We start from the raw sequence: 9,877 nt of genomic DNA, 5'->3' as shown, positions 1-9,877 counted from the left end.
TTACAATGCGATATATAAAATTTATTTGACTGAATGTGAATAATATGTTATGTTTATTAACATACTCTTCATTGTGGGATATTAAGATAAATCGTCAGGAACTAAATATTGATTATATTTTTTGTTCACAGCAGGGGAAGTGCTGGTGGAAATACAGTTTAGAGTCGTCAGAATTTTTCAACCAACAATACATTTTATACATTCCAGGTCAGATAGACCCTGAAATTAGTGGGCTATTTTCCATTTTTGATATAAAAAGAAAAAAGTAGTAAAAAAAGAACTGGCCAGGAATCATCTCCCGGACCATTATGTGGCCCCAACTACATACGGATTTCTTGGTCGGATCGGACCTGGAATTTGGAAGATTGCCTATTTTTTTTAAAGCAAAATGCATTAGATTTCATAATCATCCAGACCATAATCACAGTGTGGTCAAGATAATTCATTATTGACCACTCGATCTGCTACACATCTTATGATCTGCCCAAAAGATAATAGACAAATAAAAGATAGGAGAAAAGGCTCGTCATATAATAAGACGTGTACAAAGTTCATCTTGTTTTGTTGGGAAGGGAGGCTTCTCATCACCCTTCTTTCGTTTCTATTTGCCCCATGTCTTTGACGTTGGCTGCTTATTTGAATCTTCTTTGCCTCATCATTAATATTCTTCTCTTCCTTTCTTCATCTTCATCTGCATATGTGTATAGTTCTTGCTCTTCCTATCTATGTCTCTATCCCAGTAACATGATTTGATTCAAAGCTTTCCTATCCCTGCTATCCTTTATAATTTTATTGGTTTTTAACAAAAACTTACTTCAGAGATTTCCCAAAACTGGATTTTCGAGAGAGTCGTCCAGGAAGTCATCTTGAAATTTGCAGTATGGCTTGTTCAAGTTTCAGTAACGTGTTACGATAGTTTTCTTCTTTTTTCTATCCCCTTATTCATTCATCTAGGAATAACATTTAATTGTTAATCGATAATAGATTATTACTAATGCTAAGATGTCGGAGACAGGCAAAATGAATTTTCAAGTTCAAATAAATATACCAATCCCTTAATTCTAAGCTTGGTCAAATTTAGAATGTACTTTGAGGTCGCATAATAATGCGGCACGCCTCATTACGGCATCACGAATATAATTAGAATAGATAAGAATTTATTTTGTCACGTATACCACACCCAACCTGACCCTTTGTTTCAAGAGTTCATTTCGCTATCGAGCAACATTGACAGAGATTTCTCAACAGTTATTAGTTCACTATTTTCGTTTTCTTTTTCCCTCTTTTGCTTGTTAATTTTTTGGGAGACCCAATGTATTTCAGTTGGGAGTGATGAGTTTTTTGTCCTTGTCAATTTTTTAGGATCACACGCCCCCTTCAAACATTGAAGGGGTGCGGAAAATGGAATGTATGGGGCAAATTTAATATTTAGTTGCGAGTAAGGAAAGCGATCGAGGAAACAATTGTGTGACTTAAAAAAAATGGCAATCCCAGTTTGTGATAGATTTTGACATGATATATTCGGAAAATCATTATGCCTTTTTTTTCTTTCTTTCTTTTCTTTCTTTCTTCCTTCCTTCCTTTCTCTCTTTCTTTCTTTTTTTTGCATGGCACTTTTCCATTTTTTGGTGGGGGAGGGAGGAGGACCCCAAAGCTTCCCTTTTATACGTCAGTGTGTGTGTGTGTGGGGGGGGTATTTTGAAAAGAATATTGAGAGAGAATGAAGCGAGCAAAAAAGAACTTTTCCTATATACCTAATTAAATGCATGACTATAATGGATTTTAAAGACGGCTTGACGATTTAAAATGATTTATTAGCGGGCTAGCAAAATACACATTTTAGTTTGTTTTGATTTTGAAAGGGGGCGTGGTTGCCCGAGAAAGGGCTCGTGACCCGACCCGTAAAGGGCGGGGCAGCGCTTTTTGCGCCCGCGCCAAAGAATTTGGGCACAATGCCAGACATTTGCCGCGGTTGAGCTATGCGCGGATAAAAGTGCGGGGAATGCTTCATTTTCGTTTTGGCTTTCAATGAAGAGAGATGACGGTGCATGTGTAAAGCGTGCTTACAAAATTTTTTGAAAATTTTCTTTCGGCACTGGCAACTAGGCCTAGGTGGCAGATATTTCGACATTTGTCTAGCTACCTATACCGGATATCTACACAAAGGATTCATACTTTTATTGGATTATACAGACGCTGATTTCAGTTTTTTACTGTCTTCAGACTTCAGCCTCAGGAATTGTTGCCGTAGAACTAAGGCTAAGTTAGCTGTGCCGATTTGTGGACCTAAAAGATTCAGTTTGCAACTTCAGGATTGAATTTTTCTTGGCGGTTCGCTTGATTGAACTTTGGAGGTGATTGCATCCAGGATTCATTGGACTTGGGCTGAGTGACGGAGCTTCGAGTCTAACTCTAGTTTCGCGAGTTGATCATGCCAAAGGTTAAGGCCAAGAAAATAACGACCGCAGGTGCGAGGAAGGGAGATGACACACCGAAGAGGAGGCCGGGTCGGCCGAGAGGTCCACGGGCGACGTCAACCCCCGCAAGTGTGGATCTGGGGCTGGGAGGCGGCAACAACGGGCCAGGAAGGAGCGGTGAGTTAAATCCCTCTCAGTCTCAAGTTGTCGATGTTGATGAAAAAAGTGGTAGGCCTAGGTCTAAAGTTGGTGATAAAATGGCAGAGCTAGATCTAGATCTAGTGGGGCGGGAAGGCCAGGCGCCCGTGGGCAGATCTATTGCTTGGCATGAGATAGTAGCTCAGGAGTCGGATACCGGTAGCTCGGGGCAGGCTCAGCCAGCAGTTTCAGTGCCGGCGCGGTCGGCAGGGGTAGCCGAAGATCTAGGCCTAGATCTAGTGGAGGTCGGTGTTGAGAGATCTGAGCCCCAGGCGCCTAGGCTTTCTGCCGTGTTGGGGGCACCGGAACCATTTATTAGCGCATGCGACCCACTAGGTGTGGAAGTGGCTATCTCACTGAAGGAAAAAATTTGGGCAAGTGAATATATAGATTTGGGAGTGCTCCTTAAGCATAATAATGCACGTGATGAGTTTGGGGCCTTGAGTGTAGGTGACACCACTTTGAGTTTGTGTCAATCGGGATCTGGTCTTGGTTTGCAACTTCAACCTCAATCAAAGGCTAAGAAAATCATGTCGGTAGAGCAGTGGACTTCGGTGTTTCTAGTATTTGCCTCAATTTACGCTGAGAAGCACATTGAAAGGAGCAGGGAGCTCATGAAATATATGGATTTGATAAGGCATGCAGCCCGTGCGTTTGCAGGTTATGGCTGGCGTGACTATGACACTCAGTTTAGGAGCAAGCAGGCGCGTTTACCCGGGCGATCCTGGGCGAGCGTCGACGCCGAGTTGTGGTTGATGCTGGTGGCCTCTAATGGTCCGCGGCAGCGCCACAATTTACCCCATGCCCCTCGCCATCAGTTCTACAGAGGGGAGTACGGCGCGAGAAAATCTTTTCCCTTCGGAGGAAAGGGACCCGGAGCCAATGGCACACCCAGCCGAGGCGTGTGCTTTGCCTTTAATAGAGGCAAGTGCATGCGAGGCAAAGCTTGCATCTATGAGCACAAGTGTTCCCGCTGCCAGGCGACAGGTCATGGGGCTAAGCAGTGTAGCCAAGGGCGGGCCGGTTCCAGTCCCGCTGGCAGTAAATAGGTCTACGGCTAGTGCGGTGTCGTCTATTGCTCCGACCCCTATTAAGTTAGCACGTTTGGTGCCCATGTTAGCTACTTATCCTAATCAGGAGCATGCTCAGTGCTTGTATAATGGTTTTAAGTTTGGTTTTTCATTACATTTTGAAGGGACAGGGTCCCATTGGTTGTTAAAAACCTGAAATCAGCATTCGAACACATGGATACGTTGAAAAAGAAATTGAGGGATGAAATAGACTTAGGTAGGATAGTTGGGCCTTTTGTTGTTCCTCCCTTCGAGAATATGAGGTGTTCACCAGTGGGGTTGGTGCCCAAAAAGGCCCCAGGGGAGTTCCGTATGATTCAACATTTATCGGCACCCAGGGGAAATTCAGTTAATGATGGCATACCGGAGGGGCAGTGTACAGTAACATATTCGTCCTTTGATTCGGCGGTAGATATTGTGACGCAATTGGGGCGGGGTGCCCTTATGGGAAAGACTGACATTAAGTCAGCTTTCAGGCTCTTGCCTGTTCACCCAAAAGATTTTGAGTTGCTTGGGATGTATATAGATGGTCGTTACTATTTTGATCGTTGTTTGCCGATGGGCTGCGCAGTTTCTTGTTCCACTTTTGAATGTTTTAGTACTTTTTTAGAGTTTTGCGCGAGAAAAGTTGCGAAGTCGCAAAATATTGTCCATTATTTGGATGATTTCTTTTTTGCAGGCGGCCCTGCCTCGGAGGATTGCAGGCGGGCAATGCATTGTTTTGAAGCAATTTGCGAACGATTTGGGGTGCCCATAGCGCGAGAAAAAACGGAAGGCCCGACCACACAGTTGTCATATCTTGGGCTGGTAATAGATAGCGTTTCTCAGCAGGTTCGGGTACCGGAGGACAAAATTGAGAAATTAGTAGGGAAATTAAATTGGGCGGTACAGAAACAAAAAATTTCCCTAAGAGACATTCAGTCGATTGTAGGTAGTCTAAACTTTGTATGTAAGGCAATTGCTCCAGGGCGAGCATTCATGAGACGGCTCATTGACTTAACTAAGAGCGTTAAGCGTCCTTTTCACATGGTTAGGTTGACGAGAGGGGCTAAGGCTGACTTGCGGGTTTGGTTGGAGTTCTTGGCACATTTTAATGGTCAAGTTTTCTTCCGGGCTCCAGGCTGGTTTGGAAGCGAGGAAATTCAGTTTTTCACTGATGCGGCGGCTGGCATTGGTTTTGGAATTTTCTTTGGAGGCAGGTGGGCTCAATCCAGGTGGCCTGCTGATTTCCAGGCCGGTAGGAGGTCTATAGCTTTTTTAGAGCTATTCCCTATTTGGGTAGGCTTGGAGATTTGGGGCATGGAGCTAAAGGACAAGAATATATTGTTTAATTGTGATAATCAGGCCGTGGTGGCAGTACTTAACAAGCAGTCGGCGCTATGCCCTGATATTATGGTTTTGGTGAGGAAGGTGGTGATTATATGTTTAAGCAATAATATAGTGTTGAGGGCTAGGCATGTACATGGATGTGATAATGGTATAGCTGATGCACTATCTCGATTTCAGATGCCGAGGTTCCATGCGTTAGCACCGGGGCCGCCCGGGCGTGGAGGTTCCAGTCCGTCTTTGGAAGAGCTGGCTATCGAGAGAAGTCGACTGCTGATGGCTTCTAGGGCAGCTCGAACACACACAACTTACTCTATTGCCTTGGGGGCATACGTGAAATTTTGTAAAGTGTACGGATACGACCCCCAGCTACCCCCTAATGTAGAATGGGTGGCGCAGTTCATTTCTTATTTATCCTTTATGGGATATGCAGGGTCTACTATTCAAACATACATATCTGGGTTGGCATTTTATATGAGTTCATCTGGGCTAAAGGATGTGACCAAGAGTTTTGTGATTACAAGGTTAATTGAAGGGTGTAGGCGAAGTACTTTGAGAAGAGATGCTAGGCATCCAATCACATTGTCTGTGTTAAATAGAATGCTCGCCTACTTGAGGCATGTTTGTGGTAGTCATTACGATGTTTTGATGTACTCTGCTGCTTTTTCAGTGGCATTTTATGGTTTGTTGAGAGTTAGTGAGTTGACAGTAGAGTCCAGGCATAGATGTGAGTCTATTCTGCAGCACACAGATGTTAGGGTCACTGGCGATGCACCGCATCGCAGGGTGGAATTATTCCTAAGGAAGTCAAAGACTGACCAGCGGGGAAATGGGTGCACCATTTCGATACCAGAGTTGGGGACAGTTAGCTGCCCTGTGATGGCGGTTATTCGTTATTTAGAAATCCGCCCAAAGAATGGTGGAGCCTTCTTTTGTTCATATGGTGCTCTCCCGCTAACTAGGCGTGAATTTGGAAACATGATAAAACGATGTTTGACATACGGGGATATGCCGGCGGCAATGTTTTCATCGCATTCCTTTCGTATTGGGGCGGCTACGACCGCTGCCATGGCCGGTTGCTCGGATGAGGAAATCCAACGCATGGGGCGTTGGGTTTCGAGTGCACATCGGAGATATATAAGACTCGACATGGTTAAGTAAAAAAATAAAAAAAAAAAAAAAAAAAAAAAAAAAAGAACGAAAATATATATGAAATGATGATTTTAGGTTATTTGACATTTTGACCAAAATCAGGTGTAAGTTATCTTCCAATAATGTCACAACGCGTTTACTTTACACGAGGACATGTGCTTTAATCAAAGCCGTGGCCGATGGGTTGTTGGATATTTGGGTGTATAATTCTCAATATATCTGCTTACATGGTATTGTTTTATTTTATTCAGCCCTATTCAGAAGCAGGGTGGTATGTTCAGTGCCAAGAGGCTTGTTTACAAAGGAGCCCTTGTTACAGTATACATTATACATTATACATTATGCATCATATATTATACATTATACATTATACTTTATTACATTCTTTATACAAAATGAAGAAAGAGATGGTACTATATTGATGGGAATGTGTTTATACGTTATACATTATACATTATACCTTATACATTTTACATTATACATTATACCTTATACATTTTACATTATACATTATACATTATTATAAATTGATTGGAATGTGCTCAGACATTATACATTATACATTATTATATATTGGTTGGAATGTGTTTATACATTATACATTATTACATTATACAAAAGGAAGAAAGGGATAGTACTATATTGATTGGAAGGTGTTTGGAACATCAGATTGATCATAACGACCCCCCCCCCCCCCTGTACATGTTGATATCAATATACATGTATCATCAAAATAACTCTGGGCTTAATATTGAATGAGTAAGTGCGGGTTTAATGATATCACACAATTACGAGCATTCTGCTTTTTAGAGAGAATGTTACAACGGTATAATGACGTGTTTAATATCAATGCTTTCAGGATTAAGGGGAGGGGTCAAAAATGTGATTACATACATTGTATCTTGGAGGGGAAAACCCCGTGATGAAGGGGTGGTGAAGGGTAGCAGACCTTTCAGGGGGAAATTTTCATACTTCAAAATTCTGCCCAGCCCTCTTTTCTTGTTTTCTATTACAGGACCTGTGGTGTGGATCATAGGGGACTCGATAGTGTTTTGGGCACATCGCAGGGCGAAGAACAACGGCGAGGCTGACCTTGGACTTGGAACGTCGGTCCGCTGGTTGGGGAAAAGGGGGCTACGAATTGAAGGGGTAAGCGATTGGTTAGATAAGATGGGTCGGAGTGAACCAAAGCCTTCAGTAGTAGTATTGCATGTAGGAACGAATGACATTGAGGCACTGTCCAAGAAGAAGCTGGCTAGTTTGACGTATAGACTTTTTGACGCCAATAAGGACAAATTTCAAATAGTGTGGTCGGACATTTTGGAGAGGGTTTGGTACCCCGCTGGCTGTACAGGAGATCAAGGTAAATTGGACTTAAAGAGAAGGGCGGCCAATAGGTACGCCAAGGCTTTAGCTGCAAGATTTCATGGTAAAGCCATACCGCATCCATCAATATCCCATAATGACATTTCGCTGTACAGAACTGATGGCCTACATCTGGCCGATGAAGGGTTGGACAGATTTATCAGTGAGTTAAAAGTTGGTCTTTCATATCTTCGTTGAGTATGTATTTATACATTTTACCTTAGTCGCTCCGGCGTGACCGACTCCAGACCGTCCGATCCGATAGTATGAATAAGGGTTTTGGCTGGTCTGGAGCCGGTTTCACCAGTGTGTCTATGCTTTCATAATGTATCATTTGTTGTTATTTAGCTGCTCATGCATTTACGTTCGATGTATGCATGCATTAAATCATGTTGGGGTCAGTTATGGATAACCTAGATATACATTGTAATGGAGGAATGAGCAATGTTCCCTGGTACCCCCCCCCCCCTGGTAAAAGCACTAAGGATGATAACGTTGGTGAATACTAGTAGAATGATCCTGTAATGGTTGCTAAGATTTATTGAATATCTTGGTAGATACGAGTAAAATTTTGACGTGTTTGTTGGCGGTCGATCATATATAAATAAATTATATATTCTCGTTTGGCGGTAATTTGGCAATTAGGCCACCTGAAACACGTATTTTCCAAGAATAATTGGGTATTTCTGGTCATGCCAGGGCAGGCATGTGGATTTTAATCAATTATGTTATGTTATTATGTAAGTTGCAGGTCCCCACTCGTTACCTAGGTGAGGGGGACCTATTTGTACATACAAATGTTTGAGAACGCTGTTAAACTGAAATAATTGTGTCATGCTTAAAGTTTAATCTTAGCCTGACCTGATCTTAAAGGCGGGCAGGCTGGTCTATAGTCATGGGCATTCATATATCTCTATATGCTATATTTATGTCATCTGTAATCCACCGATAGCTCATAATTAATAGCTGTGCTGGGATTCCGGTCCGGCTAGCAGGGAACCAGTGGGAAAACAGCCATGAATTTTAAACATTGAAGAACTTACGAGGGGGGCCTTCTAGCCGGGGGTTTAACCCCTCTCCGAGGAGCTTATTAAACAAGGGTATCGGTTGGTTACAGACATTATCGGTATATGTATATGTGATGATATTCATACACTGTACACAAAAAGCAGAATTGGTAAAGATGCACATTCATCTCTATTTTCATTAAAGCCACGACAAATCGCAATTCACTTGTTCTTGTTGTTTTGTTAGCCGTGAATAATTATTTAAAATAATAATAATTGATAATAATTAAGAAGGTTAACAATGATATAAATAATAATAACGACTATAATAATAATAATGAAGACGATAATGATAAGAACTTTAAATTTATATCATTATAAAGAATAAACTTGTAATCACGTTTTATTCCTTACACTATGAAACCTGGGGGATGATTGTACACGTCGTCCCCACCCGGAAAGTAAGCGGATGCATCCCCTACCCCTCTGTTGTCAACGCCCCTGCATAATTATGATTCATGCCGAATTTTACATGAATGTTTTACATGAATTCTGTTAAACCGATATTTTTTTCTTTAATTGGAATGATGCTCTCCTCAGACGTCTTTGGTCAGAATCTCTTACGGTTGCACAACTGGAGCGCACGCATTTATTCGTTTAATGTGTAATAAAACAATTAAAGGGTCCCACCAAAATCTGCTAACCTTGTGCGACAGGGCGTCAATATGTTTACACTGTGTGTCGATTATCATTAGAATTATCTCATTCCTTTAAGATTTTTACAATGATCTTGCCAGTCACACAAGCACAATTAATCAGTTTATACAGCTTAATTCCTTCTACGTATACTTTAATTGATTCTTCTCTTTCAGTGTCTTCTTATACAGGGCCTGTTTCAGAAAAAAAATCAAATCTAAATGTCAAAATATGTGAAGGCAAATTGAACAAACCAGAAGAGATATAACTCACAAATGCAGCTCTTCTTGAAGCGGCACTCGTGGAAACATTTCTCTCAATACTTTCCCCATGATCCTTGCATTTTCACCCAAGAAGTTGGGTCCTAATATTCCAGTTGTTTAAGAAATATATACTAATAAATCATTCCACTATACCCCCCAACAAAAAAATAGAACTTACGCAAAAAATATGTATATTACAGTCTTTTTATTTAAATTTCACGCAGAATAATCTGAACCGTAATTTTAATATCAATCTAAATTTCCAAGAAGGTGAATTTGTTTTTATTAGGCAAAAATGAATGTTTAAGATCAAGCTCAAATATCCCTTATTGTTATTATGCGTATAATTAAGTATGCGATATAATTATATAGCTATGAATAGA

The 9,877-nt window shown here is 41.4% G+C and overlaps 1 protein-coding gene across 1 annotated transcript; it reads left to right on the top strand.

Moving 5' to 3' along the window:
• Positions 1 to 2,285: 2,285 nt before the first annotated feature.
• LOC121431944 lies at positions 2,286 to 9,499 on the top strand. The gene is made up of 3 exons (XM_041629735.1): positions 2,286 to 2,594; positions 7,179 to 7,592; positions 9,423 to 9,499. The coding sequence occupies exons 1-3, from the start codon at positions 2,432 to 2,434 to the stop codon at positions 9,497 to 9,499; spliced, it is 654 nt and encodes a 217-aa protein (XP_041485669.1). The 5' UTR covers positions 2,286 to 2,431.
• Positions 9,500 to 9,877: the final 378 nt, after the last annotated feature.

Source organism: Lytechinus variegatus, chromosome 1, assembly GCF_018143015.1.
Source record: "Lytechinus variegatus isolate NC3 chromosome 1, Lvar_3.0, whole genome shotgun sequence".
NCBI lineage: Eukaryota > Metazoa > Echinodermata > Echinoidea > Temnopleuroida > Toxopneustidae > Lytechinus > Lytechinus variegatus.
Note: the sequence above shows the minus strand (reverse complement) of the source record. Positions and strands in the feature narration are given on the sequence as shown.